The 26,915-nt window shown below is 29.3% G+C and overlaps 1 protein-coding gene across 2 annotated transcripts in view; it reads right to left on the bottom strand.

Moving 5' to 3' along the window:
- LOC143238154 (palmitoyltransferase ZDHHC8-like) overlaps positions 1-26,915 on the bottom strand; it is a 69,385-nt gene that overhangs the window by 11,418 nt on the left and 31,052 nt on the right. For both annotated transcript variants that reach the window (XM_076478126.1, XM_076478125.1), the window contains 5 exons: positions 13,628-13,785; positions 12,496-12,668; positions 3,921-4,023; positions 2,708-2,799; positions 40-184 (listed from right to left, as the gene is read on the bottom strand). In XM_076478126.1, the coding sequence (XP_076334241.1) occupies positions 40-184; positions 2,708-2,799; positions 3,921-4,023; positions 12,496-12,668; positions 13,628-13,785 (671 nt within the window). The remainder of the gene's footprint in view (positions 1-39; positions 185-2,707; positions 2,800-3,920; positions 4,024-12,495; positions 12,669-13,627; positions 13,786-26,915) is intronic.

Below are 26,915 nucleotides of genomic sequence, written 5' to 3'. Positions count from 1 at the left end.
CATACTATAAAGATATCATCATTAAACCAAGACACTCACCTTGTTATAGGCATTTGCATTTGCATGGCGTGGAACAGTAGTACTGTTTCCAATATATATTTTCACTTGATTTTCTGACACTCCTCCTGATACTGATCTAGCTGGTGCAGATATGTAAGTTGCTTTCCTGATAGGACTTTTATATCTAAAATTTAAAATTTACCAAACATATGTCACAAACAGAATAATGTCAAATTTAATGCTTTTTGGATTGGAGGGGTATCACTGAGATTCCTAGATTTTTTTGTTCATATAGTGGAAATACTTAAAAAACTGTAAAAATGTTAGAATATAGTAACTAAATAATATCTAATTCAGCATTAAAAACTAATATAATATGACAGTTTTTCTATAATATTTTACACTGTAAGCTTTCCAAGATATGTTCTGACACTGTTTTGAAACAAAAAAACTTTAGAAATATTTTATTTTAGAATTTTAATTTTTTTTAAATTTTGGTCAGAAGGTCACATTCATACTGATTGATATTCCTCATGATGAAGAAAAACCCATTGGAAGTAAAAAAAAAAATGTTTATATATATCTTCTATAGATAGCAAACGTGAATAAACAAATAACAATGTTTCAACTTCCTTAGGTCATCATAAAGTAGACAATGAGATTTGAAAGAATGCAGTTATTACTGTTTTGTGCTTTTGAAATAAACATTTTCTATACCTATATCAGTGATCTCTAATATATATATATATATATACCTTAGAAAACATTAATACTGATAAAGTAAACAAAATCAAAAGGAAGGACTGCACAAAAAATAGCAAATACAAACCTTTGACAGATTATATTAGTTATAACCTAAAAACAAGCCAAAACATAAATAAATTATGAAATAATAAACACAAATATGCTCTACTAATTAAAAATATTCCAAGGTACAAGCTATAATGTGGGATATGAAATGTATACTAGGTTTTGGAGATGACTGTGAAAGTAGGATTCACATTGCAGTGGGGATATACTGTCTAACAGTCTTAATTTGTATTTGCCAGTCTCACATAAAGGAGTAGCAACAGATATAGAAACAGAAATAAGAAGAGTGAGATGTGGGTGCTCAAGCCAACGACATCAAACGTCTATATCACCCTTCACAGCATGCAGACAGTTGTGAGAAGGTGACTGCTCTCCACAGTTTATACATACTGACTGATTGATATTCATTATATTTCTTTGATATTCTTGTTTTTCTAATGCAGTAGTCATAACTCTTGCCTATAAATCATAAAAAGCACCACAGAAACTGAATGATTTATCTGTGATCTAGGATCTGACCTTTCAAAATGATAACAAGTCAGACTTGGAAAGAATATTTTAAGCTGAAATTATTTTATAAAATGTAGTAAGTTATAAATTATTGTGTTTATGTACATTTTTTTTCTATAACAATAATATTAAACAAATAAGGATTTGAGTAACTGCAATGTTTTATCATCACCTACTGTACTCTTTAACCTGATGTCCCACAAGCAAGTTTATTTAGATTTCAAACGTCTAATTTAACAAAACAACACTTCCAAAAAATAAACAAACTACAGAAAATTTCCCAGACCTGAGGTTTGTCGTTAAGTCTTCTAAACTACCTAGTAAATTCTGTTATTCTTCTCTGAAAGGACTAAATCTTGTAACTTGCCCAAGAAACCACATATTCCCTCTCACACCACTTTATTCACTATATTGATGTAACAAATTATTTGTTATCTGCTAAATCCAGTGGTACTTAAAACTTTGCCTGTAACTATTTTCAAAGCACAGTTTCATTTGTGATTTTCAGATTATATGCTCTGAGGTCATAAAATTGTGGGAACTTAGGCTGTACTAATAAAATTATACAAGGAAATCACATAACAACCAAACCCTGAAAATTACAACCTCAAGAATGTTAGTTTCTTAGTAAATATAAACCTATCATTTAGGATGAGCAGAAAAATCATAAAAAATTGTTTTTTTTATAACCAAAGCTTCCCAAAGTTGTAAACATTTTGTTCACTTTTCAACTTACACTAAACAAGTATTACAAAATGACAAAATATAAATTCTGAGATATTTATGAGTAAAATGTTTTTCAAAGGCAAAATCATTTTTTACTCATATTTTGAATTGTAAATGCAAATATATACTTGACAACTAAAAGGTACTTACTGATTGAGTGAGGCTGAAAAAAATTAGTGTTGTATTGTAAAATGTGTTGTATAAATGATAACCTGTACTCAAATCCTATAAGGAAAAATCACAAAATGTCAGAATATTCTAATAGTTGTTTGAATTAATATTATTTGAGCTACATTTAAACTAATAGTACTGCTTTATTTTAATCAGGTGACTGATTAATCTTAAAACTACATGTTTTCTTGACATTTTCTACATTTCCACTTTACAGGTTGATGATAGATAACATGTTACAATCTTTTAACATACACAGATTTTGTTTTAAATTTTCAAATAGACATCACTGAGAAATAAAAATACTATAATACTTATAACACAGCATAGTGTCACATAGTTTCCTTATATATAGTTTTTTTCATAAACCCATCAGTAAATGAAATGGATACGAAACTTATTCAAAATTTATAGATAATGAATATTCATACAAAGTAGTCTGGCATACAGAGTAATAATTTATTTCAACAGTCTTTAACTGTTTACCTACTTAGGATATTGAGGACCAAACAATGCAACACAGATGTTATTGCAACAACCTTGGGAGAAAGGATTGTAACCTCCTCGGAATTTTCCTGTTACCTGAAACAAAATACAATGCTAAAATTACCTTTACATGTGAAACTTCTGTGTTTAACACAAAAACACACACATCCATTTATTAGACATAAATTCTTTCCAAATATGTTGAGAAAGTTCCACTACTACTGAAACTAAAGCCAAAGAGAAGTACTTTTTAAAGTATGCTATAAAGAGAAAAGTATATTTAAGTCTTGTCATGGAGTACTTGCCATTAACTACCATCAGTCTAATAACCTGAAAATCTAATTGTTATTATTGTATTCAAACAGGTGAAACCACAAATCATTTTGATTTGTATTTTCATTTCAAAATAACAGAAATATATCAGTAACCAATGACCTGATCTGTCACAATAGCATCAGATCAAGCTAGGTAACAATATTTTGTGTTGATAATGTTCTTGGTTGAGATCAGTTTTGTTACCAGAAGAAAAAGAAAAAAAAAAAAAACAAACTCCACTTGATTATGAAACACAATAGAATTTTATAAGTTATTACTTGTATTGACAATATTATGCAATAATTTCACCATCTCCATCAATGTTCTCATTTCAAATTCTAGCAAAACATGTACATTAACTTTTGCTAAGCTACATATAACTGTTGCTGTCAGAAGTGCAAAAAGTACTTTTGAAGCTTTCATTATTTTTATTTGTTGAACAGCTTGCTTGAATTCCTTTAACATATTTTTTATTTGCCAATTGGTTGACTCACGAATTGTGAAGTTCATCTACATAACACACTTTTTTTTCCTATACCAGTAGTTATGCATTATTAAGTCTGGTGAAATATTTTGTGAACTAAACTAAGAATCAAATTTAAACACACTGGATAACAAATACCATTTCATAATTAGTTGAATACTGTGGCTTTAAACTATATCTAAACAGGTATATTAATAACAGGAATGCTATTCAAATTTGGTGTAAAAAACAAGTTGTAAATTACTTTCTTTTAAGCAGACAAACTTTGACTTTTGACAAGCAAATATATTTTAAGTTAGTTGTCAAATCTTGTTTCTTTACTCCTTTCAGATTATTAAAAAAAAATGCTGAAAAGAGAAAACCTCATTACCAAGTTTTGAAACTCTTAGCTACTGCAAAAGACATACAATAACATTACCTGTTCATTAGTAGTCCTTCCACGGGATACCAGAACAAAATGAAATCCTGTTAAACCCAAAATGGGAATGAACACCAGGAAAATTATTCCAATAACGACAAATCTATTAAACACTTAAGGAAGATATTTGTTTCATTTCTGCTTTAAAAACATATTACTCATTTTAATTTACTTTCAATATGTAATTCTGCCAAAAAAGAAATCAAATGTGTTATAACCTTTCAAGTCTTATAAATTTCATACTTTCTATATTGTTTTCATTGACATCCCTCAAATTTTTCATTTTCACAGTAAATATACTAAATAAAATTTCATAAAACTCACTATAAACTAAATAATATCTAGTTTTATCTCTTAAAAAGTCAGACTTTAATTTACTTCCTGATTTTTTATAATGTGAAATTTTCTAAGTTTTGTTGTGAAATATCACTTGGAAAATATTAATAGTACTTCTTTTCATTTTAGAATTTTAACTTTTTTAATGTATTCAATATATTCAATGTAATGTTCTGATTTAACCATCACTCAAGGTCAATGATCCTGAATAACGAAACTGAGGAATCCAGTGAATTGCTGTTCATGATCCATTGGTTGCATAAAGGCCACTACAGAGATTTCTTTTGCACTGGTCCCAAGGAATGAGGAATTAAATTAGCATCTTCTCAGTGTCAGAAAAGAGGTGTGTAGTAGTTGGACTGCCAGTTACACATAATGGAGCCTAATAAAAGTTGGCTGAGCCCAAATGAGATACATGTTGAAAAAGATGCCCAGACTAACGAGATATTGTGTTCGAGTGAGAAGAGATGTCTCAACTGTGATAAAGAGACCTGAAAAAAAGAATCAGAGTGTGATGTACCATCAAGTGATGAGAAAGAGCTAGAGTTACAAGTCTATGAAAGGAGGTCATGAGAAAGAACTTGTAGGATTCAGCAAAACACATATAGTGCTGCTCTTCTCATGTCTTCTTGGACACAACAACCAGATAGGAACAAAACCCCAGAAGAGTTGGCCCCTAGATCAACAAAACCCTGATAGCCCAAGAATAAAGTGCCAAAATCTGAGTATTCAGGAGACAAAAACACTACAGGTTGGCTGGATAATGGTGGTTAAGATGTGAAATGGATGACTAATCCTGACTCAACGACTTGTACTGTCCATGGATCCATACTTAAGGTTTTCTTCACACTCTGAAATTTTCAGTACCGAACCCAGGACTGCAGCTCCTTCTTCCTGTTTCATATTGTCAGATAGAACAATCATGTTCATTTTCCCAAACAAATTTTGAGCCACTTTAATCATCTTATTCTTCTTTCTTATTTACAGTAGTCTTCAAAAGAATATTTTTTGTTCTAGATTCAGTCTCTCACAAATTTTTAGTTGACTTCTGCTTCTTCTCTATAGACATTCAGTTAGTCTAACATAAGATCTGATGAAACAATTGCACCTGTGAATAAACTACATAAATAACTTTCTTGTTAGACAAATGGATCCCTCCAATTAGTTCCATAAATATCTAAAATGGCTTTTATATCTTTGTGTTCTCTACAATATTTAAAACTTGAATAATGCATTTTCTCTTATAGTTGGCAGCTATGGAGTAGCAGGACACAGCTTTAAGGCAAGTACTAAACCCCTTCATTCCATTTTGCATGTTTTTGCAATTATTTGGTATGTGAAAATCTTCTAGATGAGTTCTGTGGTCCACTTTGGACTTAAGAAGCCTCACTATCCAGATATTCAATGACCTGAAGATGGGTATTCTCTAAACTCTACAAGTTTAGGAGATACAAATGCAAGTAGTATATATAGTTTATTTGGATGTAGGCAAAGTGCTAAGGAATCATAGCACTGATAACTGAAAGATGAAAACACCAACTTTCTTTTCATGATGTTCACACCAAATCAAGGAAATTTCCAATGATGTTTATCTAGGACATCAAGGATTCATACATACTTCCTTTTTGATCTCAGCCCATTTAGGTAAGTCTGGAAAAGTTTATCAGTGTCTACAAGCTTCTTGCTTTTGTGGAATTTGCTAACTAAGCTTGAGACAAATCACCATCAAGGACAGCAGCACACCAGTAGTTGGTCATTTCAATGAATTATTCAACTCTAGCTATTCAGCAAATACACAATATATAAATTGCATCTAGACCTCATTCATGAACTCATGGAAAGGAACTATACTGTTGTCTTGCTTGCTATTGATACTGCCCATCTTGATCCTTCAGCTATCATACTCGACTCTTATGAAAATTTTTATACCTGCATCTCCAACTTGCATGCTTACTATTACTGAAAGTAATGTGAAATGCACTGAAATATAAAACTATTGGCTTAAAATTTTCTAAGTGTGTGCATGCTATTTCCACAGCCTTAACATATATTGCTTGGCCACAGACAAGGGCAATTCCTTTTATACTAATTTCCTTTTTAATGTAAATTGCTTGACAAAGCATTTCATAGAGAGTTGACATGGATGTTGTCAAGGCATTAATTGATGAACAAAATCTGGTGATACCTTTTATAACTAATTTGCCTTTAAACACAATGATATCAAATCCAGTCTAATTGCTCACTGTTTGCTTCTTTTGTAACAAAATAAGCATCCAAACCAGATTTTTCTTCTTCTTACCTTTTCTGAGCTATTATCAAGCTCATGCTTGTTATTTTCAAATGTAAGAATAACAGATTCTGGTCTTGCTTCACAGTTACAGGTTGGAAGTATACTAGATCTTACTTCAGAGCTTTGGCATTTGAATTTTTGAACGCTCACTTTTCACATTTGTGAAGTGGTCCAACATAACCCTCCTGGATTAAACTTCTATTAATTCTGTAAGTTGTATCAGCTTTACTTAAAAGTCTCTTCTAATCTATTAATACTGTCAAAAACCAGTATTGTTGATACATCTTTAAAGAAGATCAGGAAAAAGTACACTGCACATTGGAACTTGTACAAATACAGTATCTATTTCCAAAATTTTCCAGTATGACATACTGTGTCCCAATCAATTAAGAACACCAAACAATTTGACATTTTCTGTTAAAGATTTAATAGCAAACAATTACAAAAAATATTTAGGAGTTAAATAGGAACGTCTGGTGATTATGGTTTCTATCCTGTGCACCAAATCTAACCTATGGTTATACCACATTTTAATCTCCTTCCCTGTTCTCAGCAATTGCTTGAGATATGACAGAACAAATATGAAATACACTGTGTACTCTGAACACTGAGGTGGCCACAACATAACATTTTAGCTCCTCGACTTTAAATCAGAGCCATTTTGACATCACTAATTGTTGCCAATACATCTTTTGAGCCACTTTTATGTCTCTGGGCCAACTTTTGGTTCCCAATTTAAAAAAAAAAAAACTGATACATTTTCTGAAAACAAAAGTTGTTTCCCTCTCTTCATTAGAATATGTACAGCATTTTAAAAGTTGGATTCTACTATAAGATTACCAATCATGGTAGATGCCTCTTGGTACATTCTTGAATTTTAATGATACCCTCTAGTACTCTATTAGCTAAGATTTAACATCAATTATAGGGATAAGATTCTTTTTATCAACAGCTTAAGGTCTGAAGTATTGGAACATTTTTCTTTGAGTAATTTTCCCAGCAACTCAGTAGTCTTTCACTGAAATTTCAAATTTCTCTTTTGGATATCTAGTGAATTATTTATAGCTATTGTTTTCTTGTGTTTGTTATTAAGCACAAATCTATACAAAGAGTTATCTGTACTCTGCTCACCAAGGGTATAAAAAAAACCCAGTTTCTAGCAGTTGTCCACAGATGTACTGTAGTGTTGCTGGAGAGCAAATTATTTATAGAAAGAATGATGGTACTGAGCTTTATTAACATGTAAATAATTATTCAAGATATGTTACACACTGAAATGCTTTTTTTGTTATGGAAATTCCCAATCAGTATTGCACCTTTTTGTATTTTGTCTTTAACACTACTTTTACATCAATAATCTATTACATTTTATCTTGGGAAGAAAAATCTCTAGACCATTGGTATTTCAATGTGTTTTTAGTATCTAAGAGAAACATTTAAGAATAATTTTATTTGGACATGTACTTTTTCCATGATTCAAGTTATGCATGGTAGTAAAAGTTTGTCCTTGTCCATGCTGAAATGTATAATGCAAGCTAATGTTTGTTTGCTTCAAAAAGTTTGGTATTACCCATTCCTTGTAACCAGATCTGACATTGTTATTTATATTCTATGTATCTAAAAGATAAAATTATAGATGGTATCAGCTTAATTTATCCTAGCTTTTATGAGAATCTTGCATGCAACATAACTAAACAGTAAGTCTGCAATTTTCTACCTTCTTTCTACAATTGGAACTTATATCCTATATTAATAAAAGTGCAAAGTTCAAGAAATGGTAGAAAACATGTAACTATTATTTCTACATTACATTAATTTTAAAGACTATCCAACCAAACTCTTGATTTATAACACTTATTTCTAAATTGTTATTTGAAAAAGTGTTATGATGTTTTAAATGGAGATTATTCCCAGAGAACAAAAAAGCGAGTCAGTAAAATGGGTTAGTATTCTTTCAACTTCAACCAAACTTAGCTTAATTCTTCCTTCTAAATAATATATTAAGCTATACTGATAAATTTATTTTCAGTCTTATTACAATTTATTTGAATAAAACAGAAGTTAAATATTTTGTTCTGCTATTGAATCATATTTAGGTTTGTAATTTACATTTCCTGGTCTGTGAAATAAGTCATATGATTCATGCAAAAATTTTCTTTAAATATGACAACTAATGGGACACTATGAAATGCATGTGGCACAAAGTAGTAGAATATTAAATAACCTATTTTTAAAAACTCAGTTGAAACTCATTTCAATTCACCAGCACACTGAATGTAAAGTGTTGTATAAAATGGATGCTGCACTTACAGGATATTTATAATACAAAAAATGAATAGTTTTGATAATTTGTTTTTTTTAAAAAACAAAGTATCAAATTGTCCTCCAACATGGTTCTGGTGACCCCACTTTTAACCACCAAGCCCATGGTGAATATGAAACAAAATCATATTACAGTCTTTAGAACATCTTGCTGTAGCCCACTCTATTCTTTAAACCTTACTAATTTTACAAGATTTCTTCTCATATAAGAGCATTTCCATAACTTTCAGATAAATATAATTTAACATGAAAACATTTTTAAAATGAAAAAAATGTTTTAAAGAAGCTACAAAAATTGCTAGGTCTACAAGGTCATAAACAGGTGGAAATGTTAAGCTGTACTAATAAAATCAAACAAAATGAAAGCCATGTGAAAAACTAAACTTTTAGAATTATAATCTCAATGGATAATAACTTTTCAGCAAATATAAACCTATGCTTTAGAATGAAAGGAGATATTTTTAGTCAATAAGTGCACCTCAGGGCTGTTCAGAAATGCAACTTCTTTAAAAATGTTATTTGCAACTTATACTATATGAATGTTACAAAATGACAAAATATGAATTGAAAAATATTTTAGTAAAAACTGTTGAAATTGTTCGTGACAATTTTTCTTTTAATTTTGAAATTTGATTCACAGGTGTGAATTTGACCCCCAAGAGGTGCTCACTCACTTCAAGAGGATTAAACTTGATAAATCTATGAAAATGTTTTCATCTTTCAAGCTTCTCAAATATCTATGTAATTAAATGAACAATCTATCAGTCAATGCATATGCGTGTTATCTAGCTCACATGGAAACCAGATACTTCTGTTGGTTAATTGTACTTTTACATTTATACAGGTACAAAAATGAATGACTTTTAATGTACATTGTTCTATACAAATGCAAAACTATAACATTTATAACATCAACTTTAAAGACAATTTTAATGGGGAAAACAAAGTCTAATAATGAAGAAAAAAACAGTTGACAAAACATTTTTATTTACAAGATTTGAGCATTTTGGAATCTGCTTATTCCATCTTCAGTAATATTTTTTTGTAAAACCACAATGCCAATGGGAGAAGATTACATTATATTTATTAAGACTTCTGAGTGAAAAAATGTATAAAAATATGTCAGTCACATTTATATCATATCCATTACTGACAAGGTTTTAAACTCAATACCAGGATTCATCAGACTGACTTGGTCAAAACATAAACGGCAGTGGTTGACAACTTACAGGAAAAACAATTGTTGTGATGTTAACTCGGTTAATTTTGAAATTTAATTTTCATCAACTGTATATATGTCATTTATGAATCAGAATTAAAGTAAGATTACTAGCACAAAATATCAGACTTGCAGTTGGTAAAAAAAAGAAATGAACATTTCTGCTCTTAGATTTTACTGAAACATACATCTGATCCAATTCCAATCAATTCCACATGTTCCTTGCACATTATGTTATAAAAGACAATGTATGTTTTATTCCAACAAATTTTCTTGGAGTGGACATCAAACACTAACTTATGACCAGCTTTACTTTAGAGGCTTAGTAATGTTACGATGAATTAACAAGTTACTTTACCCAAAGGTTATGTACCCGACTTAAAAAAGCTAGTACTTCAGAAATACCATGTGTCTGATCACTGAGTTATCTTTCATAAACTAGAAACATAATCTATTTACTTTAAAACTATTGGTAGAAGCTCTCAGATAAATATATAGTTTCCCTCAAGAAAGAGTATGTAACAATAGCAATGTCACTAATACAAATACAATTATATTAACCTTAAAAGCCAAATAAACTGCCAAATTTCTATAGTTAATAACAACCCTTCTCTCAGAAACTATATAAAAAACAATATGAATAAACAAGACCAAAAGAACTAAATAAACAGTACTATAGTAGAGCTCAACTTTGTTTCAGCAAAATAAGCTATACATTTAAAATTGTGGTTTGTGTTATCTATTATGGGCATTAAAGTGCTCTTTTGTCACCCATAAAATACTTTGTTCATATAATCATTGTACATATAAAATTTGTATATTAATCTACAATTTAGGTAACATTATAACTGATGATACTCTAAAAGCAGTTGACAATGTTTCATCATTATTCACTTTTCTGAATCATCAAAACTGAACTTCAAGCACAATGCTTTATTTGATTATGAATATTTTAACTTGTATTTTTCTAATTTTTAATGGGTAATCACAATACAATCTACATTAAAAAGGTATGTAATGCTCAACATTTTTTATATACTCATAAGTAATAATATATAAGTGTAAAAATATGAAGAATTTTGAATTGGTTCTTCACGTGTTATATCAGTACTTTTAACTATTAAAGCAAATAAAGTTACAAAAGGTAAAGAAAGTTCTCCTACTTCAATTATATTTTGCCTTGCATTCTTTGATTCTCATGGTAGCTATGTTTGTAAATCATTCCTGAATTAGTAAAATAAATACTTTTGGACAAATTTAATCAGGACATTTGTTTTCATTTAAGTTTCAAGCTTTTTCAAGCAGCTAAGTTACTCATAGCTTTTATTTGCTTCCATGTGATAAAAGTTTCATACAGTTAAAACTTTATTAAAAATATACAAATGTATAACTGCATTAGCATTATTTCCCATAAAATGAAAATTTTCCAAATGCATTCTCTTTCATCTGTACTGTAAATGTAATGTGTTATAATCATTTTAAAAAAATGAACTTATAACACCATATGCATGCTAACATATGCACTCAGTTACGAATACAACTAAGTTTAGAAATGACTTAAAATCAGTTGTGAAATCTAAAAATGCAAAATAAAACTAAGCTGTGGTCAGCACAAGAGAAAATCATGTTCTGTTTTGTAAATGTGCATTTCCGTATATATATTACACATTTTAAGCCAAGTGTAAGTCACTTAAATATTGATACTAATAAATATTTGTATAAGGGATCAAATTATGGTATTCTTAGAAGGGAGTTTCTGTGTAAAAGAACATTTACCATTTGTGCCAGAGTTTAATGTGGTTTTATTGAAAGTGTACATCATACGAAGTTTAGGAAATTCTCACTATAACACACAGAATTCTTATTTTAAACCATTAAATGATAAATATTTTATGCTATAATATATTTTTTCACCAATAAAGTTGAAAATTATCATTGAAAAATACCACAAAAATTAGTTTAGTAGATTATAAAATCTAATGTATTTAAAATGTGTACAAATATTGAATCTTTCAAGGTTATGATTTGTTTTTTTACAAGATAACTAACTGGTTAAGGACTCAAAGTATGCACAGAAAAAGAACAACTACTTGCAGTACTATTTGTAATCTTATGGTTAATAATTGCAAAAGATGCTGTTCCTTATTGATTTAAACTTTTTTAAAATATTTCTCATGCAAGTATAACCTTCTATGAAACTATATTATTAATACTTTTCTTCCATGTTGTAAAAAAAAAAGTATAATAAAGACATTTTGGTTTCAGTTCAGTGTCACATTATGAAAACAAAATTTTATCAAGCAGAAGGATGTACTTGGCGTGAAATGCAACAATCACCAGAAGGTGAAGAAGGGAAAACAAAATTTATAGAATTTGAACAATGTGTTTGGTAAAGCATGAAAGGATACGTGACAATGGATGCAGGGTCAGTCAAATGATTTTTATGATCTAGGATGAAAATAATGCACATGGAAAGAATGGAGATGATGTGAACGCTGAGGAAAAGTAGAAAAAGGAAAAAATAACGATAATTTCTTTTCCCTATACAGTTGTTGACCCAAGGGCAGTGATGGTCAAAAATCTGAAAGCAAATAAAATGTTTAATGTGTACATATATTTAATGAACATATATCTTAAGAGTAGCTGGGTAAAGTAAATATTTGTATATAAAGAAAAAAGACAATGCTTTTCATTATCTTAAAACTGAAATTAAACTACTAAGCTTTCAAGCATATTCACAACTATATATGGCACTGAATTTTAAAAAAACAGCATAAACTATAAAATCAGCTTTTATATTTATTAGACTTAAATGTGTTAAAACTTGAGTACAAAATTAGCTAAAAGAAGCTATCTTAATTGGCAAATCTTCAAATATTTCAAAACTATGTAAAAATACAGGGTGTTCGAAAAGTCACTGTGCAGTTTAGTAATCATATTTTATTCAGTCTACTTTCAAGCCAGCAACTGATGGCAGTGTTTAGAAACAAAATGAGAAGGATCCAAGCCTGTATTGATGCCAACGGGAGTCACTTTTAACATTGTTTATAATTGTCATTCATATTTACGTCCTGTATTCTATATTGAAACATGTCTGTTAATAAATATATAAGTGCACAGTGACTTTCCAAACACCCTGTATATATTATCAGAATGATAATTCTGATATTTATAATATAAAACAATAATCTATTTGAAAGCATTTGTGATATTTAGAAAAATATTCTTCTATTACTTTAGGCATAAATTTTGTAAAATTTCATTGCAATAACAATTTAACATATGTTCAGTGCTTTGTATCTTTACACTGCTCTTATATACTTTTTGCCTTTTAATAAATAAAAAATATCAATTTTGAAATTAAAAACTTAATAAATCATGTACGAAAGTATCTTTAAATGCCATACAAGAGATAGTAGCTGTAGTAAACCTACACTAAATGATTTACATCTGGTGTAGAAGATTTTTGTAACTAATTTATCAAGCTTTGGTCATATTTCCGAACTATTACTCTATTAATTTTAGAACATCTACACTTACCTCTATACAACTGTTACACACACTACAATGTGAGCATCTGGGTGGACGATAAAACTGGCAGGTCATACACCATTTCATTCTTACCGTTACACCTTTTATTTCCACATTCTTATATAATGGTTGACGGAAGTCCTCTTCTTTATCTCCATCTGGACTTGCTGAATAATCAAAAATTAGGTTTCCATGTACATTCCTTACATTACTCACAACTAATGCTATAAAAAAAAACACCTGAAAGACCTGTTCGAAATATTTGACATGGTTACTAAGTTTCATTTAACTGTTTTAACAACTGTACAAGTAACAACATTTTCAAGTTCAGTAAAACATCTTTAGATATAACAAAGATTTTAAAGAAAAGAACATTTTTGAAGACTTTGTAAACAAATCATTTCAAATCAATATACATGTGGTACAACACGAACTCCATTATGAATGACAATTTTATTTTCTTTCTTATAAACTATATTTTTGTTCTTGATTTTCTATAATAGTACTATTGTTATATAATTATCAATAAATGCAAATCCATAAGCAATGCATACAAAATAGTGAGAGAGAAAAATTAAAAATGTTTCTTCATGCTTGATGTTATGCCATAAATGACAGAAACTAGTTCAATAATGTAAAATATTAGCATAAAGATAATTTTTAATAACTTCTATGATAACTATAAATATTCAAAAAGGATAATTTGTTAATCTAATGAAATAAGTTGTAGTTATTGTCTTACTACTACTTTGAGTTATTTCTTAAGTATATTGCACTGCACATTAAAACATTCTTCCTGCAAGAAGTGACTTATGTTAGCTTTTGTGCAAGTATTAACCAACTATTAAGAGGTATTACTTAAGAAAAAACACTAACACACTACATCAAAAATGATATAACCTTTACATCCAGCACTTACAAACAATGTCAAACCATTAGCAAGCATGCAAGCTTTATTGCATTTATAATTACGACTTATGAAGTGAAATAAACTGCATCTATCCAAGTACACATTTCTACCACGAGAATACACTTCGAAAGAAATATGAATACAATACATTCAGATTTAGGTATTTTAAATATTTGATAGATATTGTGACTTAAGTAGAAAAAGACAGATGGTAACACAAAACAGAAATAATTATCACTCAAAATATGTACAAACATACATGCGTAACTTCTTACTCAGTTTGTAATACAATCATCTGAGTGCAATACAATTACAGCTAACATTGCATTAAATTAAAAACAAGATACTGTTTTTGCATTTGTGTTTACAAAACACACAGTTTAGAAAAATATATATACTCAAAAGTTGCATTCCACTCTTTATTCATATAAACATTCTTTTCTGTTTGATCTAATATAAGAAAAGCATTGATCACTGTAATAATGGCAAATGTCCATTTTCAGCAAACATAAAATGGAATTTACTCCAATGGTTTCCATGAAAACAAGACTTGATAGAAAGTAACTATTTTTCTAGAGAAAGAATACAAAGGTTGTACTTTCTCCATACTTTGGTTATGCATCTTTAGCCCTTTGGATGTTCCAAGTACACGTATCTACTTTGAAATTTATAGCCAGTTGATGTAACAAATGGATTTACCCCACAGTTTCATAGAAAACTAGAAAAGATCAAATTCATAATTCTGATTTTCAGTGGATTACTGACATTTATTTGGGAACCAACTTAATATGTTTTAAACACCAAATTGATTATGATAGCAAGTTTCTCATAGAAAGTCATATCTTTAATGTTAAAGATGAGCCTTCTTGTTTGACTGTTGTTATAGGAATGTGGCAGTGATAACTTTGGTACAATAAAAAGATGCTTCAGTGTTCACTGCCTGAAAAGAAGCTAAACATGTTGTTTTACAAAATTATACAACTAATAAAATTGATTGTCAGGGTTTGTTAGTCAAAACTGATATTGACTAGAAATGACCAACAATTTGGATAGTAATTATTCTCCTAAATGCAAGTATCCGTTTTTGCTAGACTCAATCAAAGTGAATTTCACGACTTTCTACAAAATTTGATTCAAATTTTAATATGGATTTATTGTTAATGTGTGTCAATAAAAATGGCATCAAAACATAGTTTGTAATTCAGATTTTCTTATTTAAATGTTAATTTTTTGATTTAAAAAAGAAGTTTTAAAAAAAACTCCAATTTTATTTTTCTGACATGATATGTCTGCAAACTTCATTCTCCTTTACAGATTTTCTATATTCCCTAGTATGTGTTTCAGAATGCCACACATGATAAGAAAGTATAAAACTTGAACCTCCCGTCTTCTTAATTCACTGAGATATTGACGGCTTTGTCAAGACAGTCAGAAGCCACTTTCATCATATCATAGAATTTGAGGCATTTACCTAAACCCAGTTCCCTTATTTGATGTACATGTTTATAAATGACAGAAAAAGCATCTTTCTTCTACAGAACCTTATTAGTTATTTTCTTGACAGGCATATGTAAACAGCTAGCCTCAGATTATTTGTCTATGACTGCTGTTGTTCACGTCAGAGCAACCAACAGAATAGTTTAACCTATTTATAGCTTAGTTATTATAGAAAATTATATTACAATAGTTTTGTGATATTTTGTTCTTTGCTTGAAATATTTTTGTTCTAATGTACATATTTGAAAGCTACAGTTTCCAAAGCACAGTATCAGAGTACAAATAGCCTTGAGGCTGAAGTAACAGCTAAATGTTCTAGTTTTTAAAAATACTTTTAATCTACATAACTAAAATAAAAATATTAGAAACTTTTTAGATTAAACAGCAAAACTTAAATGAAAAAACTAAACAAAAAACATTCACGAGATCAGTCAATTGAAAGCTATAGTAGGCATGCCATATTATTGTAACCTGTTTACCTTGAACTCTACTCCTATGGCTTATTATTTCCCATGTACAAATAGGGTTCAAAATACAGTAATAAAACCATAAAATTATGGAAAACAGATATGAATAGATTATGAGCTGAGGCTGTTAGGATAAATAACTGTAACTATCTATTGCAATTTAGAGTCATTTTGAAGAAAAAAAGGTATTTTTGTGTTTTTACCAGGAACCTAGAAGCACGAGTACCCACCTATCATGAATGCTACCTGGTTCTTAAAAAAAAAAAAAAAAACGTTATGCAAAGGTTAAGTCAAAGTAATGTAAACAGAGCTGCACAAAAACTATTATTAAGAGAAAACTTCAAGCAGAAATAAAAAAAAGGAAAAAAAAAAGGTGATAGTGAAGAGGAAAGTTAAACTAATCATAATGAGACTCAGAATAAATTCTGTTGGTGGGTAAGTGAAATTTATTAGTAAGTCATTGACTGTTAACAGGTACAAAAATCCTTGATGACTTTATAAATCAAGTTATTCAACCATTTATTATGCTCTCAAAATTTGCTTATAGTTATACTAGTTTTTACCTTTTCCATTGAAACTATTGAATATAAGAGACAAAGAATCAATAATTAAGTCATAAACAAATCTGAATAGTCTAATTCATATTTTTCTTTGCTAAACAACTGTTGGCTGATTCACTATATGCAGATGGTTCATGGTTACCTCAAATTCGTTAAAAGAGCACAATCAAAATTCTAGGACAAGAATGAGAGCTATCACTCATGGAAAACTTTAAAACCAGATGACTGTGTGATATGTAATAGCAAATACCACAAATTATTGCATTATATAAACATGACCTTCCAAAAGTTTTTAAATTTTTTGTATAACTAGTTTATTTCAACTGTAGCTAGCTGCAGCTTGTCATAATTAGATGCATTAGGATACAGCAATCATTATCATATAATACCCATTTCACTTCACTGCAATTAAACTGAGAGATTCACAAACTAATATTCATACAGAAATATCAAAGTTTGTTATTGAAATGTTTGAGGTAAACTCTGACAGTCATTTGTGCTAACCTTTCTGATAGTACACGTACACTCGGTGGTTTTTTAACTTCTCAATATGTGCTACAATGACAGGCAGCTGTAGATGCTGTAATATCCATATAACAAGTGTCATCATCATGTATAAATACTTCCTGTGCAGCACAAGTATTGTGTAATGACAGTCAGCCAGGGTGAACCCATTAAAGATTATTTTCTTTCATTACCAGTTACTAACAGGAAATAAATTCATAGTATGCAATAAAAGAAACAGTTGGAAGTTTTATACTCTGATATTAATTTCATGACCACAAAGTAGTGCCCATTACTAATTGATGAAAAGTTAAAATGAGGGATGTTTATTTCAATTTGTTTCAGTACCTGATACAGAATAGTGAGATTACATATAGTAGTCTACATTTTGTAGGCCTATGCTGTAGTACACACACACACACAATGGCCCTGGTTAACATGGTTTTCATCTTTCATTTATAATTATATCACTTACTGTTTTCTTTTACTTTTCCATCTAAACATTCACAACTTTGAATTATTCACAGTAGTAGATATTATTTTGCTAAAAAGTAAAGGAAACATTGCACATGAAGTAAACCTAAACTGTGTTTTACTACACTCTCTGTACTCAGTTGCTACTGGTCATATGTTGCTAAGCCTTATAAAATATTGCATGTGGAGAATATCAAACATTTTTTAAAAGTTTTTTATGCACTGTAGATTAACTAAAAATCATAAATAACTGATAAAACCACTCTAGGAACATTCTAAGCTGTTGATTGGTTATTCACATGTCATACACTGAAGTAAGTGTACATAAAGGACCATTTTCAAAAATTGGAAAGAGGTGAATGAGGCCACTGTTTGATTTAGTACATAAGTCACAGTTGTACACTAAATTTTCTTTCTCATCATACTCATCTACTTTCACGTCATAATATGTAGTCATTCTAGTGCAAAAGAGAGATACAAGATTCTTATATTACATTCTAGTCTATCAACATTAGCGATTTGAATTTCTAATTTGGACAAAACTATAAAATTAGTATACTGACATCACAAACATCTAATTTAAAACAATGCTGCATTCAACATACTACATGACTCACTAAAACCTATATTCAGATGTGTTCTTTTAATATTTACTTTTAAATTAAGAAATTAACTCATATAATATTAAAGGTTTGAATTTTAATCAAGAATTTTATTTTAAACTTACTGACATAATAAAATAGTAGTTCAATAAAATTATAAATGCAAATGAACAAATGAAATGACATGACTTTTGACCTGTAGCAAAAAGGTTAATGGTAAGGACAAAGCTAGGTACTTTCTTTGAAATATTTTTAACATGGTAATCATCATGAAGAATTCAGACTTAATGTTAATGTTGGGAATAAAATTAAAACTCTATATAGTGATGATGAAAAGCCAAGTTACTTTCAGTTTCAGTTGATGTGCAAAAATATCCTGGAACTTGCTTTTTCATGCAAGTTAACTTAACCATGTGGTTTTAAAAGCCATCAGCAATCAACAAAATTTGTAAAGTGGAAAGGATTTCAGGCACTGAAAATTCCCATTGATTGAACACAAAATTGGTTTACATTTTATTTGTTCTCATAATTTACAAGATATATATTCATATTTTTATAGTGCACCTGTGGAATGCATCTGGTTTTCTGGAAACCTAAAGATATTCTCTTCATTTTCTTTATATAGACTACACAGTTCTTACTGTCATATCTCTAATAATATATGAACAATATTGCCTTTCACAAATCAGCTTTAACACATCTGGGGTTTTCAGAGAAGGTCTCATCAATGCACATGAACTAACTTATGAACTCATTTTCTTTACACAACTTACCCAATCAATGAAAATGATCGTATGTTCTCTAGATCTACATTTCTTAAAGATGCCTGGATCAAGTTAATTTGCTCCAGTTTGATATCACAAAGAAGTTAAGATTTCTTAATTTTTACTACAAAGTCCTTATCATTGGAGACTGTCATTAAAATACTTGCCAATTAAGAATTAATAGGTTTTGTAGGTTAAACATTTCTATTATTTTAAATGACTATAAACCCTCCTAATAATCCTTGACCTGTTACTGGTGTTGTAACCCTTTTCTTCCCTTTTGCAGTTTGAAGAACCATAACAGCAAATGCCCATACTTTTTGCCTTTCGACTGGTTCTGTCATAAAGATATTCATTGCAGTGAGTCTTGTTTCTGAACAATTCTTCAAAGCATTCACACATGCTTCCTTATTTGTAAGTAGTGCCTTAATTGCTTCCTTTGTTGCAAACTCTTCTGTTACAATGAAAATGAGTGTGGCTCTCAGGTTTCTTGTTAATGTCACCACTAAATGCAATTGAAAATGGGTTTTCAAAGTGGTCCATAATATTTTGAATTTTCTACTAATCTGTTAGTATTGCTTATGCTTAAAGGTTTCAAAAAATAGTTTTTCATTGTTATATCACATATCAGTTCTGACCAACCACATTAATGTACCATTGTAATGTTTGTTTTTCTTTTCTAAAGAACCCAACTATTACACTTTTTCAGGACTTGTACCCTTCTAGAACAATTTATTCATGTCCAAGGTCTGACCATAGTTGTTAAAGGAAGAATGTGCTGAATTCATCTCCACATAATTGCCATCAAGAAATTATTCATGCACATCTGGTGCAGTATTTGATAGAATAAGCATTTCTGCAACATATCAGAGACCCTACAATGTAAAAATCTGGCAATTATATGCAAATATCTCAATGGTACACCTCACATGTAGTTGCTAGTCTGATACACTCTCTTATGGTGTAGTGTACACAAAGTTCTACATTAATAATGTATTATTACAAATGAAATGTCTGAATTTTTTATATTTTTCCCACAGTTGTATCCTTAATACAAATAAAGATTTATCTGGGTAAGCCTATCACTTGTTTTAAGATTAAGCTTGGTCATTTTGCCTTGTTGTTCACAAAAGTAAACAATAATTCATTATTATACATGTATACACATGGAATATTTAAGCATTTTTTGCACATCAACAACCATTTCAGTAGAGACCTAAGTTTTTATGTATTAACATCATTCATTAACATTCATGACAGTTCACAAGATATTATACTTACTAAAATAGCCTAATGAAAAAAAGGTGAGCACGTTTGGTGCAATGAGAATCTGAACCTATGACTATCAGATTATGAGTCAAGCACCTAAACTGCCTGGCTGTGCCAGGCCAAAGACCCATGTGAGGTATTCTTGAGAAATAACTTTACAAATGATTAATTTTTCTTACTCCATTTTGATCCTGAACCTCAAGCACAAAATATTTACAAATAATTAATTTCATCCTCTAATTTTCCACTTTGATGAGTTAGCATATGGTTGTTGGACTCACAATTTAAAGAATAATTTAACATGTACTATTGCTGAGAAGTTCAAAATTTCATTAAAAGAATTTCCAAGCCTCATTACTAAAAACATATAGAGTGAAATATACATTTTAAAAATTATACAGTATATATTATATAGCAAACACACTGATTATGTGCTTGTGAGAAAAAGTAAATTTGAATTTATAGTATTTAAAGCATTTGTTTTAATATAATATAAAAGAACACCCAGTAAAATAAGAAAACTAAACCACACTGCAGCACAAATGAACCATGGCCAATGAACTACAAAACTTTGCTAAATCATTACAACCCTAGCAGGAACTGCATTACTTTAAATAGCCAAGTTGAGTATAATATTACCAGGAAATATAATGTAGAAATGTAAATAGGACACAATGAATCATATTACAAACCTGAACATAATGAATGTTTAATAAGAGCCAATCAACATTTTAAAAGTATACAGAAATTGAGAAAGATGTTGGAGTTCAAAGTGCACGTCTTGACCTTTTTTTCAATGTTATTTGCCATAGTGTTATTATTTGATGTTGAGAGTTATCGATTATTCATTTTACACCACACTACCAAGTAATTGACATTTTTTAAATAAAGAACAGTAAACAACAGAAGAATATAGTGAGAAAAAATACTATACAGACATATAAGAGATCCTATAGGTTACTTAATTCCACATGCAAACTGTACATTGGACAAAAGCATTTCTTTCATCACACAAACATCACCTTGCTTGTTACAGTCTGAGCCACACTGATTTTGTCAATTCACAAATTATCTTGACTACAAATATCTTTTTAATACATCTTATTTTTGTGTACAGTTAATTGACTTGTACATTTATAATAAAAGCTTGCTACATTTCATGTAGACAGACAGTAAATATGATCCAACCCTGTATAGATTCAGTTAATGATGAAACTGAGGGAAAAGGTACACTACAATAAAGTTAGTAAAATTTTTGATGTACAACATTCATAAACATTCTTTAGGATGAAGTATATGTTCATTTGCTGTAGGTCTGAAGTCACAGTCTTGTAAACAGTGACAAAGAATAAAAGACTTTATATAAAGTATTTTGTGTATTCTATTTAATTCTCAAACTTCAATTTTATAGGATATCTACCTGTAAAACATAAAAATGCAATAAAACTATATCTTTAGTTTCAGCACATTTACTCATTTTAGAAATGAACAAAGCTTTAAAATATTTCTTAATAATACTGTCAATCAATTACAAAAGAGAAAACGTTTTAAAATAAAACCTGTATGTCTTCTACATTATGAAATCGAGAACTATATACCCAATGTATTAAGTCATAAATTAGGTTATTTTCAAATTCAATAAGAAAAAAATCACCAAACTAAAAATATTGATCTGTAAAAGTTGGTTTATCATAACATTAGTCTCAAACCTTCTTACAAAGTCAACTATTTTAGCACATAACAATGGTGAAGTGTTTCAACTTCCTCCTTCAATTATAAATTTACTATTAGATTAACTATTTGAATAATTTTGAAATTCATAAACATCAGATTTATTTTCTAACTACAGTTAGAATGACTACATATTATAACATGAAAATATAAATGTTTAGCCTAAGTAGTTTACGTCTCACTGCACTATATATTTACAATAATATTTATTTTTTTTATTATACTGATCTTCCAGTCATGCATACTTAACTTACATAACTTGCATTTTCATGGTATATTCACACTCATTACCTATTCAGTAATATAAAACTGACCTGTAGTCTTCCCTGTCTTTTAGTGGACTATTATTTTGTAACATACAGTCACAATTCAATTATTATGCATAATATACATGTATATAGATTACTACTATTTAGAAAAAATTATTAAACATTTTTCTTAAAATACAGAACAATAAATCAAAAAGTAAAGCAAACAACTATCTTTTCTTTCTACAGCCTTTGTACTCAGTTACTGCTAGACATAAGATGCTAAGCCTTTTAAAATTTCATATGAAGATATCAAACAATTTTTTTATAATTTTATATATACAGTTGAATGACTAAAAAAATCAAAAATATCTACCCTAATACCATAGAATTCCACTGTAATTTACTAAGCTCAGTAACTAAGATGTAAATAGATTTACATATGAATCACTGAGCAGGCTAAAGCCAAAACCTACCTCCCTGAAAATTTGGTTAAAAATAAAGTGGTAGCCTTTCACAGATTAAAATGGCTAAAAAACTGAGCTGAGAACATTCTAAACTGTCGATTGGTTATTCACATCATATTGTAACAAGCATATATAACGGAAGGTTTCACAAAATGGAAATAGTTGAATGAAGCCACTGTGATTGATACAGCACATAAGCCATATTGCAGCAAAATAAAAAAGGTTTAAGGTTCTTATTTTATCTTCTAGCTTATCAATATCAGTAATATGAGTTGCTAATTTGTACAAAACTATACTTACATTTTGACATCACAAACATCTAATTTTAAACAATGCTGCATTCAACATACCACAACTCACTAAAATCTATATTTAGATGCATTTTTTAAATATTTAGTTTCAAATTAAGAAATTAACTCGTATATAATATTAAAGTTTGAATTATAGTTTACAATTTGATTCCAAACTTATTAACATAAATTCATAAAATAGTTCACTCAAATTTTGAATGCAAGTCAACAAACATGATGAGATGACCTTTGACCATGACCTGTCACAGAATAGTGAAAACTAGTATGTCAAAACTAGCTTAAATACTTCTTATAAAACTCATAACCATTTGTTACTATAAATTAATTAGGCAGATGAAGTTAAAAAAAATCCCACTTAAAAAAACCTACTAATTTATGAATAAAAACACCTGCAGATAACACAATCTGTCTGATAAGATCATGTATGCATCTCAAGTAACATATAAAATATTAAATATGTAACAATTGGACTAATTTCACAATTATTAACAAATAATTTTGCATACGTCCTTTTGTAGTTGTGTGATCAGATTCTCATTTCTTAAGTTTAGTATTATCATTTAAAATAGTTATTTTTTTTTTTTAGAATTACTATACCTTTACCATTATTCATTTAAGGATTTCTGCATTGTGTTATGAACAAAGGTGTTCAAACAGCTAAACTCATTTTTAGATAATTTTTTAATGTTTTTAGGGTCTAAACTACAACACCCTGAAAGCACTAGACCTTAAATGTTGGCAACTATATCACCAAATGATATACTTTCTTCACTTTATAGTATAAATTTTAATTTCTGTAATAAATGTTCAAAATTTGCAAAATATTCTACATAATGACAGAAAACATTAAGCCTTATATTCCACTTCAATTAGCTGATAATCTGAAGACTATAAACAATCTATGTTGGGACTTCTGGAAAAGTAGATGCACTAAATCTTTCAAGTTTAACTATATAACTGTTTTAATCTCAGTTCATTTAAAACATAATTTTTAAGAAATTCAGTCTTACAAAACACAGGTATAAAACTTACATTTGAAACACTTCAAATTTTTAGAGAATTAACCCATATCTTTTATGAACTGTTTATGTACTATCAGTCAATTCATACTCTATATTGTCAATTCTTCTTTTAAACATTTACTTTATGAAGACATAATAAGTAGTGGATTTTAAGTTGCAATTAGCCAATTCATATTTGAAGTTTTGGAAATAAAGCATATTACATACATTATTCTAAAACTTGCATGTAACCTGATTCGCTGTAGCTTCAAATATACTCTATCAACAATTCACATTTTTTATTATACATAATCACTGCACATCTTCTGAATAATATGAAGTTACAAAATATTTGTAAGAAAATGTTGTCTCAAAATAGATTATAATGATTAGGTACTTCATATTTTTTCTCAATTTCATGAAATAGAAAACAGAGGTTTCCTAACAAAACAACTTTCTGCTACTTTTGATTGACTGTGTTACCAAGAAATATTTAAAAGCTTTTTACATTTTATTGCTGAAACTAAAGAAACTGTTTATAATATTTACATTTTATGGATAAACATGATGTAAAATTGAAGAAATGAGATAATGATTTTAAATAATAAAATTTATCCACCAATGGTAACTTTTAAAGTAATGTTTTCTTTAGGTAATTATTTTATATTTGAAGTCAGAATTTCTAAAATGTATTGCTCTTATGTTATCTATAGATTTGTATGCCCAAGGTGTAATAATGGCTACTGGAGTTCCCACAGATCATTGTTCAATTTCAATAATTAAAGTTTTTTTTCTTCTTTTTTCTTTTAAATGGAACAACTATTTAATTCCAAGCAGATGTTCATTAAAGACAAACCAAGTACAAGTGGAACTTTCAGGATTATGATTGTTCCTCTTTGCCCCACACCAAAAATTGTTTTAGTTAGTAGCCTGTACAGTTGAAAGAAAAAGGAAGAGTAAAAAGAAAAGAAAGAATTGTAACAGGTTGAGATAAAGTCAGCAAAGTGAAGATGCCTTGTTTTGAGGAGGTTGAGGTAGCAAACTTGAATGCATGACTGATATTCCTGATGCAAAATAGGGAAGCACCTTTTCAGGGTGGCAAAAAAGCTATATCTCTTATGCTTCAGAATTTGTTGGGAGAGAAAAACCCACTTTTAGATTACAAGTAGTGAATTAAGACACTAGTCCTGTGCTCAAGCTGAAACCTAAGACATCACTGTTATAAAGGTCAAACAAATAAATGTGGAAAACCATTATTTAGTGCAATTTTTTAATGGTTTATGTTTCTTTAAGGTATGCACATTGTGAGAAAATAACTTATGTGGCATATATGAAATTGAGTGAAGAAGTGAGAAGTTCTTGTTCCTGTGTTATGGTGATAATTTGTCAAGTCTTTCTTTTAAGGGAGAAATATTGTTTGCTTTATGTAAATATCTGATAAGGTGTGATTTGACAGCCTTAGGTCATTTTAAGTATATTGTGAGACATGTTGTAGGTGATTTGATATCAATATTATATGGTTGGTCATATATACGTCTTATATATCTTTAAAAGTGTCCAGGATACAACATTTATTGTATCCAGTGATAAGTTTTAAGTGATTAATGCTTTGTTAATACTCTTAATATTTTCTTCCATGTTCAGACTATGCAAGTTTTCTACTGAAATATTATACCAAGAAATCTGGTATTAGAACTTATTTTTAGGTCTGTGTTGCCTGATTTTAGTTAAACTTTTTCTAATTCTTGAAATGTTTATTTAAATTTCAATGGAAAATAATGCTCTGAGATATGAATGAATTTAGAAGGACCACTCAGAGCATTTTATGATTTCTGCACATGATCCACATTAATTAATGGATTTCTTGATACACTGCAAAACAGCAATGGTATCAGCATAATGAGAAAAATAGGCATATGCTGAGTCTGCACATAAGATCTTAATTAAATGTATATAAAGGAGTGGTGACAGAACACAGCCCTGTGGTACTTGACCTGAAAGAACGTTTTTGAGAATGTTATTTACTTTTAATGCAGTTGTTTGATCAGTAAGAAAGTTTGATATCCATCTTGTTATTCCTTGATTGATATTCATTGAACTAAATCTGTATCTTATGATGCTGTGTCAAACACTATCAAAAGCTTTGCACACATTTCAAACAAAACTGCAATCATTAATTGGTTGCTGTTAAAGGATCTTAAGGAGGCTTCTGTGAAAAATGTAAGATAACTTATGTTTTGTCTGTTTTTCTTTCATGAATTGTGTGTCTTTACCAAAGGTTGGTTGTGTCATCATAAAAGAAAAGTCTGTTGTTTACGATTCCTTGTATTAATTTTTCTAAGCAGTTTCAAAAAGTTACAAGTCTAAAGATTTCTGGGCTAGATGTTGCTAAGGGATCTTTAGGGAAAGCTGTTATAATAGCTTCTTTCCAGATGTACCAAAAGTAGTATGCTAACCCTATAACAATGGATCATGGATCAAAGGTCATGTCT

The sequence above is a fragment of the Tachypleus tridentatus genome, chromosome 13 (assembly GCF_004210375.1).
Source record: "Tachypleus tridentatus isolate NWPU-2018 chromosome 13, ASM421037v1, whole genome shotgun sequence".
NCBI classification, from domain to species: domain Eukaryota; kingdom Metazoa; phylum Arthropoda; class Merostomata; order Xiphosura; family Limulidae; genus Tachypleus; species Tachypleus tridentatus.
Note: the sequence above shows the minus strand (reverse complement) of the source record. Positions and strands in the feature narration are given on the sequence as shown.